This window comes from Plectrocnemia conspersa, unplaced genomic scaffold (assembly GCF_051122295.1).
Source record: "Plectrocnemia conspersa isolate PC_06_02 unplaced genomic scaffold, ASM5112229v1 ptg000005l, whole genome shotgun sequence".
Lineage (NCBI taxonomy): Eukaryota > Metazoa > Arthropoda > Insecta > Trichoptera > Polycentropodidae > Plectrocnemia > Plectrocnemia conspersa.
In genome coordinates, this window is record NW_028277169.1 from 7105265 (window position 1) to 7127129 (window position 21865).

The following is a 21865-nucleotide window of genomic DNA, read 5'->3' on the forward strand; positions in this document are numbered from 1 at the left end:
AAAGGATTTAAAAGTTTGCGTACATAAAATGTAGCAATCTCACATTAAGTTTCGGGCCGAATTCCTATGCTGTTGACAGTAAATGTATTTATTTTGTATGGATGCTTTGAAAAAAAATATTTGTTTTTCAATAGTCCAACAATAAATCAACTTAAAGCAGTATTTACTAAATAAAAAAAAAACAATACATCATATAACTAATCTTATCTTTATGGCAAAACTATTTTTAATTGAGTAATATTATTGAATGTTTTTGACAAAATACTATAAGTTGCATTTCAATGATTTCATAATTTATGTAGATAAATTGTAACGGCCCACATTTCGCCGAATTCCTTTGCTTTTGACAGAAAATGATATTATTTTATATGAATGCTTTAAAAAAAGCCATTTGTTTTTCAATAGTCCAAACATAAATGCAGATTTAGCAGTATTTAGTAAATAAAAAATAATACATAATGTAACTAATCTTTTCTTTTTGGCAATTTTTTTGTTGTATAATATAAGTAGATATTTCTAGATCGAATGAATTTACAAAACTTTTGCTTTGTCAAAATATTAAAAAGTTGCATTTCAATGATTTAAAAGTATGCATCGGAATTCGGGGCAAATTCCTTTGCTGTTGACGTGCGATGAAGATGTGATTAATGATTAAAAACACGTATTTAGAGCATTTATTGCATCTATCCCATATTTTAATATTGTGAAAAAAATTTGCACGTGCATTAAAAATCAATTCTCGAAACGAGCTGAAAAACGTCATTCATTTCGAATTATTTTACAATTTGAGTGAAAATCTCGAAATGAACTATAAAAAATTACTTAATAGTATTTGCATTTTGTCGATTTTGGCATATATTATTAATTTTAGCATCCATTGCAAATTGCTTAAAATTCATGCCTCTAAATATACTGCTTTAAAAAATGCTACTTTTAGCAATAAGTACATCCTTTCGGCGGCTCAGTTTAAAAGCCGATTTATACAATAATTCCGATCGTTTTTTTCAATTCAATTTTTTTTATACAAAAATTGCTCATAAAGTTTATATTTCAATTTTGATACTTGCTACCATCTAAAATTAACACAACTGCTCTAAAATTCTTAAGGTAATCGACCAGACATGAACTGAAATTATTAGAACCTATGCTCCTATTAACTTAGTACCGTATATAAAGTTGATCTTTACTATCATTCATTTAATATAATATGGAATGGTGGACCTGCAATTCAATTATATTGTAACTGTGACGCTAACAACTTATGGCATATTAAAACACTTTATACACGACTATAAATATTTTTTGGCATTTCTCCTAACTTCCTCTATTACTCGATGGACGTTGAAGATATTTTAGATTAGATTTAAATTCTTAAAACTGAAACAAATATCACATTGATACTTTCGATATACTAATCTTCATTTATCGATCATCTAAGTAAGACACTAGAATGCTTTCTTTTAAATATGTGTTCAAAAATATCAGTCTCTAAGCTTTTACATAGTTTCCATTTGCACATTTAAAATTTCGCGTTTGTCAGCCAGTAAGACGCATGGTAGTTTCGCATAACACAATTTTTTAATATTTACATATATATAAATCTGGCGTCAGTGTCGGACGGCGGTGTCTCATGCGTTAAAAGTCCATATGTAGCATTCGAGTGTCTTTTTTGATGTTGAATTTGTCGAGAAAAAAATGTTTTAACAGTGACTATGCTCGATAAACAATTTTATTACATGCTCAAATATAAAGCATCGATTATTAAACTGAAACAGGCTACTTTTACTTGCCCGATCGTTCGGGGAAAATCCGCGGATTTCTTCAGAAGTCGCCCAAAGGTCGAACAGTTTTGGAAATTCGCCAGCAATAGCGGGAAAACCGAGCAAATCGCGCATGGACAGTTAGTTATCTCTTCGGGACCGGTTTCGCCGGTTTTTGTGCACTTTATGCAACAAAAACACCGTGTTTTCGATTCAGTGGCGAAATCGAAAGACCGAATCGGACAAATTTGCTATTGCGAATCGAATTACGGAGCTGTCTAAACAAACTATGGGAAAAACTTATCTAGTTCTAATTGACTACTAAAATCGTGGCCAAATACCATAATTACTTATAAAAGGTTAAACACAAACTTTAGAAATCATCTACAATTCTATATTATATTATAATAACTTAACAGGTTCATTAGTTGCAAATTTTACTAATAAACTGTGTTATTTGGGTCAAGATTAGTTTATTATTGATCGTAAAAGATTCCGATTATATTATATCATAAATGTATATTTTAAATAAATACCAGAGATGCCTTTGATATAAAGAATATCAATATTTTTTGTAAATTATAACAATAAATTAAAATTAAACATAAAAGTTGACGTTCGACAAACGTCTACTTTGAATAGCATTATAGAGTCTATAAGTACATTACATAAAAACACCCAGATTGCAAGTGCATTACATTATGCACATCAACGCAGCTGGAACGAAATTTCGCAATTTAACAAAATCATTTCGCCGCCCGACGTAATGCAATTTGCAACAAATTTCGAAGTACGTTATTTTATATAAAAGTTTTTTCTATATAAATGGAACAACATAGTACAACATTCCATTAAATTGTTATTGGTATATGAGGAGATTTTTTTCTTCTACCAACGGTGGATCCAAGCAACGAGCATAAACACCAATAAAAATAAGTAGAAAGAGTACATTAAGATTCAGTTTTTTTTTAAGACAATTTTGTATTACTTAAACTAGAATTTTTTTAATGTTTTTCTATTCTGAAAAAAATCTTATTTTTATTTCGATCTCTACTATAGCTGTCACGGACCCACCCTTTCTTATGCAGCAGATGTAAAACATTTTAAAATACTTGTACAAATTTAGTTTTTAACAAAAAAAAAGGCAAACACTGGTTTTAAAACATTAAGACTTTATGTATCACGCAGAATTTACGTGATCACTAAGAACAGGGTTGAATTATTGAAGTAAAAAAAATTGCGTATAGCAAGACAAGGATTATAATAAATAAAATATACATAGCTATAATAATGATATTATAATAATCTCAATAATAACAAATCAATACTGTCCTGTGTATTTACACATACCACTACAACCCTCTGGGCGTACGACCAATCACCGAACCGAAATTTAAGAGCTCGTTTTGGTGTTATCTTGCAGGTTGTTGAAAACAAATTGACGGTAGATCAATTTTATTGTTTTTTTTTTAATATTATAGATCTCTCTTCAGTAGTTCAAAACGTTAACGCACAAAGGTTCAGTGTTAAAAATATGAAAATTTGTGATATAACAAGCGTGTCAGCATTTCAATGTCGTTTTAATTAGGCGGCCACTTTCTCCGTCGTTTAATTTCACTCGCGCGTTTGAGAAGCGCTGGACGGGAGCGGCGTCGAAGGCGCGCTCAGAATATTCACAGTGAAATTGCTACGGTGAATAAAAAAATAAATAAAATAAAAACGCCAAGTGAAAACTAATCGTAGGTCGAGCGCCATCATTGTTGAAAATTTAATATTCTCGAGACGTGTTGCGATAAATCTTTTTTTCTAGAGAACAAGAAGACAACTCGAAGCGTGCAAATTTAATCAAACAGGATTTATAAACATTCTTTCTATTTAAATACATTTTTGAAAGAGGAATAGTTACAAATAATATAAATATTACACCTCGAATAACTAGCGTGCCAAAATCGCATCACTTCTCAAAATCATAAAAAATTAAGATATATTTTTAATCCACATTTTTGTAATTAGTATAAATTCATGGTGAATATTTATTGAAATTATAATATTAAAACGTCTAAAATTTAGTTTGAGAATCGTTTTTATTGTGTCTATCAATTAAGTTATCGACAAGACAAATTTTACAGCCTGTCGTTTATAAACAGTTATCAGATCCAAAGTTTTTTTAATGTCAAAATGTGTGCTGTAAACTGGATTGAGGGTAAAAATATCTACCATTGGTAAAAATCAAGTGATACTACGATGTGCTTATGTGATATAAATAACCGTGGATATAAGGGAGAGAGATGCAGTCGTATACCTGCTAAAAAACCGATATTTACCGAAACGCACATAAAATGGGCCAATTGATAAAAAAAGCGGGACTGTTTCGGATTGAAGGAAACTGAAGCTCTCTGATGAGAGTAAAATAGATCCATATAAATGGATCAGATGGTGTGCATTTTGTTCGTCGTCAAGATGGCAAAAGATACGGCGAAAAATCAAATCAAATGATCTGAGGTCGCATTTTATATTCCGGAATGGAAGGTATTCATTTCAACGATGGATTATAAAACTGTTTTTTATGGGCGCAAATTTAGACTGCAACTAATGGATGTTTCTGCACCCTGTCATATTTTTATTAATTTGCTCGATACAAAGTATAATCAATACCTCTGATTACGAGTGTTTCGCAATACGAGCAAATTATTTTAATGAAGAATGAACGGGAGCTTCTAATTGTCAATGAAGTAGTGTGAATTATGACGATATTTTAAAGTTAGTGAAGAAGCATGGCCATGAGCTCACTACCAAAAAACTAATAAATTGCATCATTAGCAACAATATGAGACTACAGAAGAGATTTCGTCTGATAAAGAGGCTGTAAAATTTCTTTAGTGGACGACGGCTCTTTGGTGCACCATGGCGGGAGCGCGGCGGTTGGCGGGCCCTCGTCAACCGATTATCATATAATTAATAATGACCATATAACTATTATAGCAACAACTTTAATAGGCTACTACTGCGGTGGCCCAATATTTGTGTAATAGCCACCCGTCACCACCCGTTCGAGGATGAAATCGAATCAATTTTGCTTTGAAATGCCGGGCGAAAGTCAAAAACACGTTAAATGCGCTTTCATATGAGAGCCAAATATATCATATACCTTATCAATTTAATAAACAACATATGTTGCCATCTAATGGAGAAAAAATATTGTTCTGATTCATGATTCTGAAGAATAATCAGATATTTCATGAATGTATTTAAGTTAAATCATTATTAACGGAAACTATGATACATTGAGGTTATGTTATGCATGCCTTTCATAAAAAAAGTTTAGATATTTATAATAAAAAATACATTTACCTATCTTTTTAAGGAATACTTCAGATATATTTTTAAAAATCCAAAAAAAAAAGAAGTAGATTATAAATTGACGATGGGTAAAATAACAGGTTGGAGGTTTAAGAAGCTCTGTACTAAAGATGTAATCCGACAGTCTTGTCACCGCACAACAATGGCACTTGCTCAGCTGTGTCAGGGGTACTGAACCGTTTTTTTCACCGCCGGGTCAAAGTGCCTGGCAGGTGCTCAACCAGGACGCGGCTTGGACGCCCCTGCCTAAGGCTAACGGTACAACCGGGCCGTTCATTCGCCTCATTGCCTTCTTCGAGACTGAGCTGCCATACATAGACCGGTCCTGTTTTGTTGTTTGTCTGCTCGGCAGTGGTACAAGGTACAGCCTGCTGATCCGGCGGTGCGCATATGCAAATCCAAATGGATCTTCTCGTGGATCTGAGAAAAATCGACAGTCACGCGACAACTAGGTGCAGAAATGAAGCGAGCGGTACTCCTCAGATTGATCAGAAATTTAGAAGTATGCATAGACTAGTTTTAAATGGACATTTAGAGCAAAAATCAAACAATGAACCTAAGATTGATTACACAAAGATTACACAAATTTATATCCATAAAATTTGCAATCACAAGTTACTTATAAATCTTATTAAGTAACGGTCATCTTGCTGGTCATAATTCTTTCTTAATCTTTCAGATCTTTGAACAAAAAAATTAATATAACAGAGCTCATAACAATTTTTTTGTAAACAAAGTAAGAAGTAAGTGTTTTAATTGTTTGAAGACCAATCATATACATACACAAAATGTGAATATGACAATGTTGATGAATGATAACATTAAAAAATTTCTCGCTGAGCGGTTTTTAATTTATAGAAATAGCAACTAAACAAATTAACCATTGCAGCGTAATTATATTCGTTTAGGTTAAGTTTGTGTTTTAACAGCAATCGGACATTTCGCAACTGTCAAATATGTCAATTTGAGCGTGGCGTCGTGTTAACTAACAAGTGCCCATATTTTTTGTTACAATAAAATTTAATATAAATAAAATCGTGAAACGGTCAAAATAAATATATTAATTTTGTAGTTCACTCATTCTTGCCGTTAATTACATATTTGCAATATATCAAGCAATCAGCTAATTAGAAAGTGTCCTGTGGATTTATAACTCAACTGCCTTGAGCTTTACGTTTGTTAATATAAAAAAAACACGGTTCTGCGTAATACGATCTAAAATTAGACATGAGTGAAATTGTCGAATTTACTAGAATTTACTAAGAATCGAAATTACATAGGCGAAACAAACAATAAGTGTGTTCATTAATATTTCCGAACGAATGCACTAAAACATATTGATCATACTTTAACAAAAAATAAGGGTTATTGTGGAATATATCCGCTAAGCATATTGCACATTCTAGAAAATGACAGCATTGCCAAAGATCTGTATTAGACAATAAAAAAGAGTCTCTTCCCACCCCGAATCAACGACATTGGTCAATTGATCAAGGACTAGTAGAAATGGTGGAATTCTTGCATTTCAGCAAGACTATATTTTTTTTATTTATTTAGCTAATATTTAATATTAATTAGTTGTTTATACACTAAATAAATATAATCAAAACACATACAAAAAATATATCTTAAATAGAATATAAAAAATACTTTATTATTATACTCTATTTCCTAACGCGCGATGTTTTTTATTCCATTGAGGAAACACGCTACATTTTGTTTTTGTGGATTGTCCTAGAAATATTATTATACAGCCAGACTATTGAACTGTATCACTTCGCTTCCAACCTGGAATAGCCGGAGTAGTGGCGTAGCTATGGGGGGGCGGAGGGGGCGGGCCCCGGGCGGCACTTGCTTGGGGGCGGCATATTCGCGATGGGATTGTCTAGTGGGGTTCTTAACTCTGAATGCACTAAAACAAATATAAATCCCCCAATAACAAGAGCTTAATAATGACCAATTTATTATTTTAAGATGATCATAAAAATGTATGGGGGGGGGGGGCGGCAATTTTAAGGATCGCCCTGGGCGGCACATACCCTAGCTACGCCACTGAGCCGGAGTTCAGCCGAACTCGCAACAAGCGAAACTACGCTGTACCTACAAGAGTTCAACTCGATATTCGATACGACTTGAATACTACTGTCAGAAGAAAAACATATTATATACTGTGATATTGACTAAGATGAACATACATTTAATATTATGGCAAAATTTATCGTTGTCATAACTGAATTATACCGGCAATAATTTCTCTTTGCGCTCGGTTCGCTCAGCAAATTGACAAACGACAATCGCCGTTTGTTCAAGAAGGCAAAAAGAAGGCGGTCGACCCAGATTCCGGTCGCGCGAGTACAATTCTGGCATTTCCGTACAGAATCGGTCGCCTGTCTGCTTCCGAACGACGTTTATTTTCGGAACACAAAAAAAGACATGGCCAAAATCGCAATACATAAGGCGAATCGCATTACATAAACGAGTCTCGGCTGAGTCAAGGTGAAGATTCTGGTATATTTCCGATAAAGCGCGCTGTCGGACGCCTACCAGATCGGAATACTTCACAAAGTTGTCCTTCGGACGGCACATGTAGACGCAGAATGTTTACACCCAAACTGTCAACGTGGAGATTCGTCGGATTGACAAAAACTGCACATAGCTTCCTGATACGTATCATAAATTGTATGGAATTTGGACACACAATCGAAGCATGATTTCACACATGTGGAACGCAGTTAAATTCAAATCGATTCATTGACCAAAATAATTGCGCATGTGCGAATTAGCAATATTCGATAATGACCTTTATTGTAATATAAATATTAAGGTCATACAACGCACCCAGCTCACCCAATTATAAATTTATTTATTTTGTCCCCTTTCTACTGTTCTAATAGACGATCGATTATGCAATCCTGGTGATTGTTTACCTGCGCATACGGTCACGCGTCACGCCTCAGTCGCGAATAACGGTCATTTTATGACCGATGATCATGATCACTTTCTTCTCGGCGTTTGTGTTTCGGTTGACGATAACGAAAGCTGCTCGTCCCGTTTGCCGGCTCGGTTTTGGCCCACGCGGGGCCGATTTGTCGCCGATTCGATTTCGTCCGGTTGGATCGCGTTGTGTGAGGTTATGTCAGGGACGTCATTTTGAAAGGGGGCATGTGGGGGCATTTCCCTTCCTTGAATTGGGCCAGAAAATATTATGACATTAAAAAAACGAGAAGCAGAATTGACGTTTCACACATTTTAGAGCAGCATATAATTTAAATGCGCCTCAGTTCAATTATATTTTCACTAGTAAAAATATATATTTACTGATGAAAATGTGTTAAGACTCACTAGTGAAAATATAACTTCGCCAAAAAATACACATTCACTGTAACATTTGTAATGATAAATATGTAAATGTATATATTACATATAGAAAAGTTGAAATCATATAATTTATCTAGCACCTGCCAGATAAATTATATTTTCACTGGTAAAAATATATATCTATCGGTGGAAATGTATTCCAGTATAATTTCACTGAAATTAAATAAAAGGGGAGGGAAGGCAAAAGTTGTAAGTCAATAATCATTTTTTAACATTTCGATTTCATTACAGTTCATAATATTTAATTAAATTCAGAAAAACGCATGTGATTTAATAAAATACTATAGATCTTAATGAAACGGAAATATTAAAAGTGGACCAGTGACTGGACAACCTTTGCGCCCCTCTCCTAGAAAAAGTTGAAATGACGACCCTGGGTTATGTGTCCCTATATCAATTTTAGAAAAAAATATTATTCTAAAATACTGATAAAAAATTATGCTATGATTGTAGACAACGTAATTATCATTATTATAAGATATTATTTTATGTATCTGCGTATGTGTTTAAAAATGTATACATGGACGACAATTAGCGTATTAGGATATCGCCTCCATTTGCTTTGGCGGAGGGCTTATGCGATAGACGTCACCGACGGCGCGAGATTTGAAATTTACCTGAGTGAAATGATGCGTGGCTCTGGCATAGTCGTCCTGCACGAGCTTCCTGGCCCTCCGCCTTTCGGCGCAGAGGGCGGCGAGGCGCTCGAGGGTGCAGCTTTCGAGGGCTTCCGCCCCTTTGCGGAGGCGCCGAGCGCGAGACTCCCATTGAGCGCAGAGACTCTTCCAAGCGATTCCGATCGTGCTCTCTGAAATTAAATGCACACAATTACATAATTGCATAATTACGCGTAACCTAAAAACGAATCAGATCGGTTTCGCGCCGAAGGTTGGTCACACTGCGTCGGCGGCGGAAGCACAGCGTCACTCCTGCTCAATTTTGTTATTTACCGACTTCGGATGTACAGACGTTATTTTTTGTTTACATTTATTTCATAGATAAATACTACTAATCGAGCTCCGGCTTCTAAACGTTCGATTATAAACCCCCCCCCCCTTTTTAAAATATTGTTAAACTAAAAGTAATAATCGTTTAATATGCTCAACTAGTTTCGGGATCCACATTATAAATATTATATTAATGCCTTTGTAATTTTTGTACGAAAATTCGAATATGTCAAAAAACGAAATTTATCGAACGGATTTGCTAAAAGCCTATGAAACAAATCGGTGTTTAATACGATATGGTATTTTCTGACAGATATCTAAACCATAGATTATGCATTTCGTAGGAATTGTATCATTGCTAAATCTAGCGATTTTAATAAAGTCGCATCAAAACAAATAATGTAAATTAAGTATATCAATCATTGTGGGAAAAAAACAATGTACAAAAATGATTAAACCGGCTTAACATAACTACGATAAGAATACTTATCATTTACAGGTTGGCTTATTAATTTAGACGCACTATTTGGATTTTTAAAAAAAATGTGACGCTTCGCTCGAAGCCGAGGTATCACCAATAAAGTCACATTGTATCCGAATACATTTTCACTGGTTTGATATTATTTCTACTAGCTAAAATATAATTTAATCGATATGCACTAGTGAAATTATATGCTGCTCTCAATTGTCGCTAAAGCTTAATTTGACAAAGGCTCATATGCTTGTTCAAACCTAAATCTAGCCTTAACTAATATTTTCAGAACATAGTTTTAGGGCGACACATAACCTGTTAAGGCCAAAACGTTCGAACGTACGTATACCGAATAATACACGCAGTGAATTTCAATTTTTTTACTGATATTGACCATTGAAATTATAAATCGATTGTTTGATACATATCAACTGGCCTAATTAGTAAAATTGATGCTAGTAAATTAGTACTCCCACTGCATTCCCCGTGCTGCTCAAACCCAAACCCAACATTACCGAATTAACAAGTATAACGTTATTATATTCGTTTAGGTTAGGTTAGGATTTGGACAGCAAATGGACGTTTCACAACTGTCAAATTTGAGCGTAGTTATATTTATACTAGTGAAAATATAACTTCATTGAAAAATATACTGTAATATTGCCACTTGACAGTGAATATTTCATATTATTTTACTACCAAAAAACCCTAATTTCAATCTCAGATATAATAGAATTAAAGTTGTACCATTTAGTATACCTCTATCAAAACCAATGATAAAAATGTTAGCTTGCGTATTGTGTCTACAAAATAATTTAACTATTGTAAGTTGAGATACAACGCAGCAGTAACAAGTAGAAATATAAATAGGTCGTTTGGGAAAAGGTCTGTTAGTCAGAAAATCATAGTGAGAGCTAATTCACATACATGACTATTTCTCGCATAGTAAAAATTTAGACAAGTGGGTACCGCAAGAAATCAGAAAAATATATAATGCTAACAAAAAAATAAATTATATGTAGATTTAAACTATATATAATGCCAACCAGTAATTCTAGTCGAATTTTCTGGAATACGTAGTTCCATAAAAATTCAGAGAAACCTAAAAATCATTAGATAATATTAGATATACATATGTGCATAGCGCAGCGCCGTCGAAGGAGTGTGAATCCAGCGATAACAGCAATATTCATCGTAAACGCGATAACGGTAGTGTATGAATAATAAAATAATTGTGATTCAATGACGATTTGTATACTACAGAACGCGAGATGATAAAAAGTAATCTAGCATTTCATACGTTTATTATAAATTAAATTTTACTTCGTTTTTCTCAATTTTTCTACACATTCATAATTTTGATGAAAATGTATTATAAAGGAGAAAAAAATGGGATTGATTGGTATCAAAACTATCGAAAGTAGCAATATGTATGACACTCTACAACCAGATGTTTGCCACAAAGATAAGATAATACAAAATAATCTATTGTCTAACAAGTGATAAGACGATCTCTTGTTTTAAAATAACCCAAAATTCACAAAATAGCCCAAAACTCTCAAATTAAAAATGGTAAAAAAGCAAGTGGTTGCTCGTGTCATAAAATGATTGTATTACGATAATAAATAAATCATTTTAAATAATAAATTTGTTTTTAAGTCATCATTTGGACACGTCACACTTATTAGTTAATTGTCCGAAAGTCGCTTAAAGACTGAGAGAGTACTCGATCTGTGTCGCGTGGCTTGGCACTCAATATGGCGGCTATTGGTACTATGCCGTCAAAAAAATCAAAATTCGCCATTTTACGTGTAGTATTTTTGTTGAATAAAAGCTAAATATTTTTGGTCAAATAAATTTATTTAAATTCTGAGACCACAAAAAAGTTTCGGTATTTGTTAATTAGCATAGAGCCACGCTCAAAAACCTCTAGTTGTTACTCATCACTGTATTCAAATGCTGTCAAATCCAAACCTAACCTAAACAATCAACAATTATACCATTATTATATTCATTTAAGTCAGGTTTGGGTTTGAACAACAGATGAACGTTTCGCAACTTTCAAATTTGAGCGTGGCGCCATGCTAACTAACAAAAATAAATACTGTAAAAAAGGTGTACGCTTTAAGTACGCTTTACGCTGATTTTTAGTCTAGTTTTTATATATTATATTTATATTTGTTTTTCATTAGAATAATTTTAACAGATGTTTTTTCTATTTATTTTTCTACAGTCGCCATTTTAAAACATGAAGGTTAATTATACTGATTATCAACTTTAATCACAGTCATTTTTTCATATGTTTAAGCTATAGCAGTTATCGTATCACCATAAACTATTAAATCCCTTATACACATAAAAGCAACTAAAAAGTATAGTCGCCATTTTGCAACAAGATGGCGAATCAGACTAACCAGCGAACTTTGGTTAATATTTACAATATCTACTGTTTTTAATAAGTAGAGTGTATATCACCGGAGCATGCGAAACATTTTGCACTGTAAAAGAAAGGTTAAAACTGTTTTATCAACCAGTGCGATAGACCACTTGTGTAGTCGATAACTAATACCTGGAAGGTAACTTAGTAGTTGTTGATTGTGTTTACCTCTTTGTAACGTATTTACAATATGCCAATGAAATTATAGGATTCTATCATATAACACTTAATTCTCAATTTTTTTCTCTATATTTTCTAAAACGAAGTTATGAATTTTTAGTTTTTTAAATAGCGTCCATTTTAAAACAATATGGCTTCAAAGTACAATATTAAAATTATTTAAGTCTTTAGTTTATATAATAAATGTTTTTAATTAAGTTTAGTGATACATTAGTACTTAAATAAATTGTTGAAGAATCGACTTATTGGATAAATTTATTTCGAAGAAAGAATAAATTGCTATAATTTCTTTGTGACAAAAATAAGTAGTATAGTGTTAATTGTTCCTTCAAACCGGATATGAGCAGTTGTAATATAGCCATTCTAATGTTATTATATAATATTATAGTTCGAAAATACTATACATGAATCGGAAAATCCAAGAGCACGAACGCACAAACAGAATTATCGCATTTATGCTAATGCCCAAGAGCTTCTTTATTGCTGTATCAGCATACAAACTCTTCGACCCCTCGACTTCCTTGACATTTGCATCATTCCGCGAAAAGGACATAATAGTGAAAAACAGCTATAGATTCGAACGACACTCACCTGAGAGTTCTTCGCACTTGTCCAACTTCTGTCCCTGGACTGCCACCGAAGACAGGGCCACCGCGTACTCCTTGTCGCACTTCACTTTGTTGGCCAAGCACTTCTTGATGTTCTCCAAGAGGCGGTACTCGGCCTCCTGACGCACCAGGAGCGCGTCGTGAGCTTCCTTGCCCTGAGGGGGCATTGTGAAACCCATTTTGACGACACTTTATTTTATGAAATTCACATTGACACTTTCTTTAACACTTTGAACGTTCACATAATACCATTTTTTTTTACTAAAAAAAAAGTAAATTATAAATTTAATGATCGAATAGAAGCAATTCTCAGTATTTTCGAAGTGACAAAAACCCATTTTTTGCTCGCAATAAAAAGTAATTGATCAGCTTAAAGAAAAACAATTATTCAAAGGCTCTCAAAGTTCTCAGCTTATATCGAAACAAATATCAGATATTTAATTTAAATTTCTGCGCGTGAATGAAAGGACCCGAGACCGGTTTTAATGGAAATACGATCCGCCATTTTGAAACAAGATGGCGGATCAAGCTGGATAATAGACGTAGCCGAGATATTTAGATCAAACATTTAAAAATTGAGATCTACTTTAAATTATAATTATTGTAAATATACCAGCAGATGCAATAAATTACAAAAATATAGCAATCAATACCTACAAGTAAGTATTGTAATACCAGACTAAAGTTTAAGCTACATATATTTTTATCATACATGTATTTTATAAAATCGCCAATTGATCGAATCTAAAATGAAACATTCAGAAAACCAATGTTAAAGGAGATAAAATCAGATTTTTTTTTCTTTAACCCTTGATGATGTAAAAACGCTGAACATCGAAACGTCGGAAAGAGATAAGAGGCGCAATATTGAAATGTACATACATATATGTAATAACATATTTTGTAGACCTGATAATTTATGTGGTTCTGAAACTGCTTAAAAATTTAAACTTATACGTATTTCTAATAAATTTATTAGCAAATATATTCCGCCATCTTATTTAAAAAAAAAATAGAAGTCATAATTTTTTTTTAAAATTGTATTTCCATAAAAGGAGTTGAAAAGCAAGGATAATAACATTTTTCGGTACTAGTTACATAGTTAACATTATTTACTGTTCAAACCAAAACCTAACCTAAACGATTATATTAACGGTATAATGGTTAATTTTTTTAGGTTAGGTTTGGGTTTAAACAACAAGGGTTTTTTTGGGTTTAAACGCTTTAAGCCGTAAAAACTGGTGGTTTTTGAGCGTGCCTCTGTGCTAACTAACAAGAACAAATTTGTACATATTTATTAAAAAATAAAATAAATTTAAAATTGACACAAATGATTTCAGATTTCTATGAAATAATAAACATTTGTTTTAAAATAGCCGCCACAAAAATTAAAAAAAAATCGTAACTCCGTTTAAAAAAATCTTAGAGAGAAAGTAATAATGTCAAACAAGTTTTAAAATATAAACTATAATTTAGGAAAAGTTTTTATGGGATATAACCATTTTTGTGTTATATGAAACTTTAAATATCTCAACTAAGTTCGTTACACCTTTTTTGAATATCAAAAATAAAAAAAAGTTCTAAATTAGAAATAAAAATTAAATTAATTTTAAAAACATTTGAAAAAATTATTTTATTTTAAAGGCATATAACGATAACGCCAAAATCTTGTGAATATTTCAACTAAGTTCGTTAGCCAATTTAATTCACCACCTTGTTTTAAAATGGCGGCTATTAAAAATATTTAAAATCCTAATTGAACTTTAGTTCAAATAGTTTCCACTATAAATTTGCTACTTTGCACTTTAAATTTAATACATTGCATTATAAAAATTTGAAGTTTGATTAATTTGTTTAGGTGAGGTTTTGGTGTGAACAGAAAATTTACATTTTTCAACTGTCAACAGATCTAAAAACAGTGGCTAGGGTTTATGCCGCTCGGGGTGATCCTTATTTTTTTACCCCCCCCTCCCACCTTCCTACACAATCTGATGCATGTCTTCAATATGCCAAAATGTTAACACCCTCCCCCCCCCACCGCTGCACACCCTTCACATATATATGCTTATGAAAAAATATATAAGAAAAAATATCTGGTGTAACTTTGACTTTTAACGATTCTAAAAAATTGGCCCAAAAAATATTTGTATTTATAGGGGCAGCCTTTTATGACTGGCCGAATCATTAAATTAGTATTTGTTAAGCTGTTGCTTATTGTTCTCACATATTCAACTTAACTCTTAGCTATTCGTCGATATATATTTTTAGCGCATTCAGCTTAAGAACCACGCTACACGAACGGTCCTTCCATCGCGAAAATGCCGCCCCCAGTCAAGTGCTTGGGGGCGGCACTCGCCCCTTATATACGCCACTGTATAAATTAATAGTTAAAGTGCAATTAAGTCATACCCAATAAAATTAGAATTATTAGTTTTTACATACATGAGTACATGTACGAGATATAAAGGTGTTAGTGAACACGATAAATACCGTAATAAAAAATATGTAAACCTTTTCTAAAAAAAACACTTTTTAAATAATTTAAATATTTCAAAATCTCAGAATATTTTTTTATACATTTTTTTAAATTTATTTATTCACTTATAATTTTTTTTTTTAAATATAATATATTTATAAAAATGTACCTAATTATTGCAGCCTTTTTGTGAATATTTTTAATATAATATTGTATAATTTTAATATTCAACATTTAAAAATTACTTGCTCTGAGGTACCCAAAAGTCTGATAAAAAGACTTGACAAAAAAGGTTTGACTGCTTTAAGTGATGGATTTATGTATTATATATGTATGTATACGTATACTAATAAAAACAACCTTTCATTTCAAACAAATGTAATCTACCTGAATGTTATGGCCGGTATCGGGAATTTTTTCTTATTTTATTTTTAGAAAATCAAAAAATTTTCATAAAAATACCTCTGAAGTTTTTAATAACTTTATCTCGACTTTATTAATACTTTTGTTTTAAATGCATATGTATTTACATTATTATGTGGACTGTAAACATTGAATTGAACAAGAATGATATTTAACAACACGTATAAATGAAAAAAGTTTTAGAATCTGCGTCATAAGAATTCATATGCAATATGTGTAGATATCGACGAGCGGCAAGAACGAAAACCGCAATATATCATATAATTTGACAACAATAATATTATTTAATTTCACCTCAATTATAATATGAATATTAAGATTTTATGTATTTAATATATGCATCAAAGCCAACTGTTTTATTTATAAAATAAATTCACGTCTATAAAAAAGTTAAATACATATATTTAATTATGAATTATTTCAATAATAGTTTTTTATCACATTGGTTCTCAAACGTATCGAAGAGCGATCGCCGTAAACAACAACAAAGGATAACGTCTATTTGGCACAACCGATAAATACCTGCGAGAGCTTTATCGAGCAAGACGGTTTTTGTTTATTTCTAGAAGTGATCTCATTCGAACGCCGAAAATCGACAGAGAATTGCATAAAAACAAATCAACAAGTACTCCAGCTTACAAATTAGTTAAGGATGTCTTTTGAGAAACACGAGGAAAAGTCGAGGTATAAACGAACGTCGGAGCTAATCGGAGCTAAAGGCGCGAACACGCGAACGAGCGGCACAACGGACCGAGTCGCACTGAAGTTTCGAACGAGACAAGGCGAAAGGCAGGGGTTTGAAATCTTTGCCGCGGAGAAAAATCAATTTTGACTTTCACCCAATGTCAGATATATCATAAACGAGTTTGCTTCGTGCGAAAATAATTACGAATTCGAATTAATAACAACAAATAGACAAATTTTCTGTTGATAATAATATTGATTATCAAGCCAAAGATATGGATGATGAAGAATTTAAAAGCAGTTAGATCTACTCCATATCAGTGATAATCAATTCAGTATTAAAGAATACAAAAATAAGCAACGAGTGAAAAACCTTAGTATTTTCCCTATGAACAATTTCCCATTAAAATCGCATCAATGTGGTGAATCACTTATCATTATGCAGTCATAAATGCGAGGGCTAGTTTCATTGATGATTTAAAATGGTTTAACAAAACAGAAAAATCATTTTTTAATTAATGTCTCGTGAAGAGCAATAAAATGAACGGCGAAGTAAACGCGCGCGTATAGTTGTTTCTCAGTTGATTATGAGTAAATAACATCACGTGTTTTCATGTCACACCTTAATGCCATCATTATATTCTGCTCCTCTCTCCCCTCCATTTAATCATTATACGTGCTATCGGTATTAAGGTTACTGAATTGAAATTTTATATTTAACAAAATTCATTTATTATGGCCAAAACTTGCCGGCACTCTTGTAACATAGACGTGACGGCGGCAAAGAGCAGCACGTTCTTTGGCGGACCGCGACGGGAGTTTGACGACCGGTGGCGCATCGTCCGCCGATCACTCGCATAATTATAACATGTAACATAAATTGTAAAATTTCAATACAAATAATACTACTGCAGCAACTTAATCTGTCACCATCGTTAAAAATTATTATTTTTTATTTTAGTTACTAATGACATTTACATATTTAGCAAACTTAATGGGGCCGTCTCTGGTGAGTGCAGAGTCCTACTCAAAAATAAAACGCGAGCTCCCCGCCCAAAAAAGGTTATGTAATGAATAAAAAATGTATTCAATAATATTTAAAATACACTAATATATTATTGTATTTTCAAATTATTTCAATATAAGCAGTTCGACATTTTGATTCATCAAAATCACAAGTAAACTAATTCCATATACATCATGAAAATTAACTAGACTATACTATATTTGCTATAACACGGTCAGTTCGAGAGCTACCCATTTCATAATTATTCATAATTGAGAAAGAGAGAGAAGTTTGGGTTTACGCCCCTACTATTAGCTCTAAAACACACGATACGGATATACGTTTGATATATTTATCATTACTCCTGTTTATATTTTGAACAAATTTATAGATATTAAAATCATTACTATATTTTTTATATTTATCAATCAATCGGAGTAATGATAAGTATGTGGAATCTTATTCTTGAAACTCGCGTTAATGACTGTGACCAAAAATTATCATTCATTAATAAGAGTAAACTCGATAATAGTGTAAAAGATGGGACCACACAAAAGCCCTCGTTACGATTAGAAAAAATAGCTTCACATAAATAACACGCAATTCTCCGGTGCATTGAATGAATATTTTTTTGTTGCGAAACGGTCACGGGAAATAATTTATCACCGTAATACAAAAAACACCGTAAGGCCACAATATTCTCGTTGCACAATTCGACTACGAAAAGATGTCCATCAAGCAAATCTGACGATTGGCTGGATGATCGCTGCATGATTGTGATTCGTCAGCAAGCTTTGCAGCCCTGAATACTTAAGGCTGATATCCAATGAGGAGAGAGCAGACAAATTACAAAAATAAGCCAATTCCCAATGACAGTGTTGATGCTGAATTAGCATGCCTTGTTGGTTTGCGAGCAGTTCGTACAGGCAGATACATCTGACGTTTGGCGGATTTTCGTCAGTCGGTCCGACCGTTGCTACGACAGAAACACACCTAACTAACATATTTACGTTTTTGGATTCAGAGCTTGTATTTGACAAGCTCGTTGAGGAGCAAGATGGCCCGTGCAAGAGGAGCGTTCTCAAGCGCTGACGTCATCGCCGCAAAGGGCAAGAATAAGGGAAGCGGTCGCGACTCCCTAGAGCACTCGCAGCCGAAAGTCGTTAAGCTTTGACAGATTGTCAACAACGCTTCTTAAAAACTTGAGTGCTTCATCGAGTAGATGTTACGCCGAAAATGCAACCTGCCTTTCAGGCCTGCTCAGGAGTTTGCCAGACACAAAGGTTTCTCGCAACTGTAGATTGCTATTTTAATGTACCACTTCTGATGGTACATTTTCCGTTGGAAAAATGACAGACATGAGAAAAACCTCACACCCCGGACCTGCATATACATACGTACACATACACGCTAAAACTAAAACAAACATATATACACCTTAAAATACACCTTTTCTTACGTCAAGTACACAAGAAACGTAAGGAAAGGAGAGTGGCACACACCTAAAAGAGATATATGAATTTCCCCAGCTCCTCGTAGCTATCGCTTAAACATTCGCATTCTTAAATGTGACGGTTAAAAATAAAGGATCCTATTGCGATACTCTAGGATAATTTATTGTCGACAAGAAACGACAGACGCGACCGAAATAAAATTATTTGTATTTCAACACTCCCAATAAAATGAGAAAATAAATATATACACTCCCAATAAAATGAGAAAAAAACATATTTTCTGAATTATTCATAACAAAAAGTGTTATTTTGCTTCGCTGGGATTTAAAGCAATAGTCATATCCGACGATTCTACTAACTAATGCAAATCATCAATATTTTTTTAATTAGCGTTATTTGCACTTAATCTCCATTCCTGTCAATCACTTTACCATAAAAACAGGTAAAGGATGCGCATGGTTGAATCCCAATATGGCACCAGTATAAATGTAAAAATAAATGTTTTTACCTCGGTGTCATCAGCTGAGACCAAAAGAACGGACATTATTTCACTTTATAACCAAATAAAAGACCTAATCAACACAGACGATAAAATGACTAATGATTATTCGTTTAAGACGTGGTACTATATGCACTATATTTGTATTTACTATAACGGAAATATACAAGAAAAATATTTAAAAAAAAAAACAAAAGTCAACGTAAATTATTTAAACCAAAGCATAGCTTAGAATAATAAAATATACTATTAACCTTTTCGCCGCGGCGTAGTTTTAGCACGAGTGCTCTCCCAACCAGGTGGTATTCTCTCGACTTTAACATCCTTACTTTTAATTCAGTCGTCCGGGACGGCAATTACTCCGGTTGGGGGCGCCATTTAATTATATTTAACACGGCTTTGGAAGTTTATATACGCTAAAGTGTCCAGACGTCTTCCTTTCTCTTCCTTAAAAATTTGCAAAAAGACATTTTTGCGCTCCCGTAACAATCTCTTTTCTTCAGAAAATTTTCGGAGATGGTTTTTAAGCAAAAAATCTCCTGACAACCTTTTTTTAGTTTTCTCAGGAATTCGTACTCCTCGAGTCCGGGGCGTTGAATATTCTCCGGCCGTTCTTGCCTATAATCTTTAATTTATTTAACATTATACTTCTTTATGTCATACGAACAGAGCCGGCGGGGGGTTCTGCGGGGTATCGGTAAAATATTATGTCTGCACTACACTCTCTAAAAGTTGTCCGAACCGAAGTTACAACTGAAGTCGGCTGAGACCACGACTTCGAATAAGCGACCACACTGTAAAAAAATTTATATGCCGTCCGGACGGCGGCCGTGAATGACATCTGTATAGCGGCTTCTGTCAGCTGGCATATTTGCGCGCGATCGAAAAAAGTGCCAAATAATCGCAATTTTTAAATTGTCATATTATTAAAATTACGCTACTGATAATTATAAAAGTTTGTGTGGGCACTCACCAATACAATATCTTTCAACTTTTCCATTCATAGTAATTTAGATTAATTTACATACTTTTTATATACACGCGATGTATAAATGTTACAGTGAATGAGTATTTTTCGATGAAGCTATATTTTCACTAGTGAAGTCCAAATATTTTTTCACCAGTAGATACATATTTCTACTAGCAAAAATAGAATTTAACTGATAAGCGCTAGTGAATTTATATGCTGCTTTAAATGTCCATGTAACTCAATTTGACAGTTAATAAGCGTCGATTTGCTCTTCAAACCTAAACCTAACTTACATTAATTAACTAAACCTTACTTCACCTAATGAAAGTTCTGAAACTAATTACAGTTTTAGAAGTCAAAAATACAAACTAAGCCAACTTAACTCACAGAAGGAAATAAGCGGAAGAAGAAGTACAGTTCTCGCATCTCGCATATTGCACTAAAATTTGTGTGTACTTGGATATTACATTATGTTTTAAAAATATGATTGCTATCCTTACCGATATTACTAGGAACTTTTGATATGAGAGTATTGGTTAAAGTGTATTCAAATTGAATTTTAAACAAAAGGAGGGTCCAAAAACAATAATCACTTCCCAGAAGTGAAAAATTCATGTCAAAAGCAATAAAACCGTGCCGGCGCCGCTGCAGTGGGAACTATCGATAACGAGCGTTCTCACTGCGACAGCGACGGCACGATTTTATTGCTATTGACGTAGATTATTGACTTAAGAGAAGGGATAATTGTTTTTTGCGCTCTCCTATTAGTCAAAATTCGGTTTAAATGTGCTTCATTCGATTCTCACTTATTATAATTCGTACTATTGTTATTAAATATGTTAATATGAACACTAGATAAACGAACGTTCCCACTGCGACGGCGACAGGACGATGTTATTGCTTTTGGCGTGGATTTTTTAGTACTGAAAAAGGATAATTGTTTTTTGCGCTCTCCTATTAGTCAAAATTCAATTAATATATGCTTTATTCGATGCTCACTGTAATTGCTATAAAAACTTTTAATATAAACGCTAGATAACCGACCGTGATTCTAAACAGGAACGTCATCTGCCTCTCTCTCTTGAATTTGGCCATTTAATGTAATACTATGAATCTTAATGAAATTGAAATATTAAAAAAACGACCATTGACTGATGTATTGATTCAATTGAATTAATGCATATAATATTATATTTATTTGTATGCTCAGT

General features: G+C 33.2%; 1 protein-coding gene across 4 annotated transcripts in view; it reads right to left on the bottom strand.

The window, feature by feature from the left end:
* The window catches only part of FER (tyrosine-protein kinase Fer), a 73339-nt gene extending 56536 nt beyond the window's left edge, over nt 1-16803 (bottom strand). For 2 of the 4 annotated variants that reach the window (XM_088187243.1, XM_088187240.1), the window contains exons 1-3: nt 16681-16803; nt 13126-13403; nt 9116-9306 (exon numbers count right to left, since the gene is read on the bottom strand). In XM_088187243.1, coding sequence (XP_088043369.1) covers nt 9116-9306; nt 13126-13321 — 387 coding nt within the window. In that variant the 5' untranslated portion in view covers nt 13322-13403; nt 16681-16803. Of the gene's footprint in view, nt 1-9115; nt 9307-13125; nt 13404-16563 lie in introns of all 4 variants that reach the window. The other 2 variants (XM_088187244.1, XM_088187242.1) reach the window with 1 other exon arrangement.
* Nucleotides 16804-21865: the final 5062 nt, after the last annotated feature.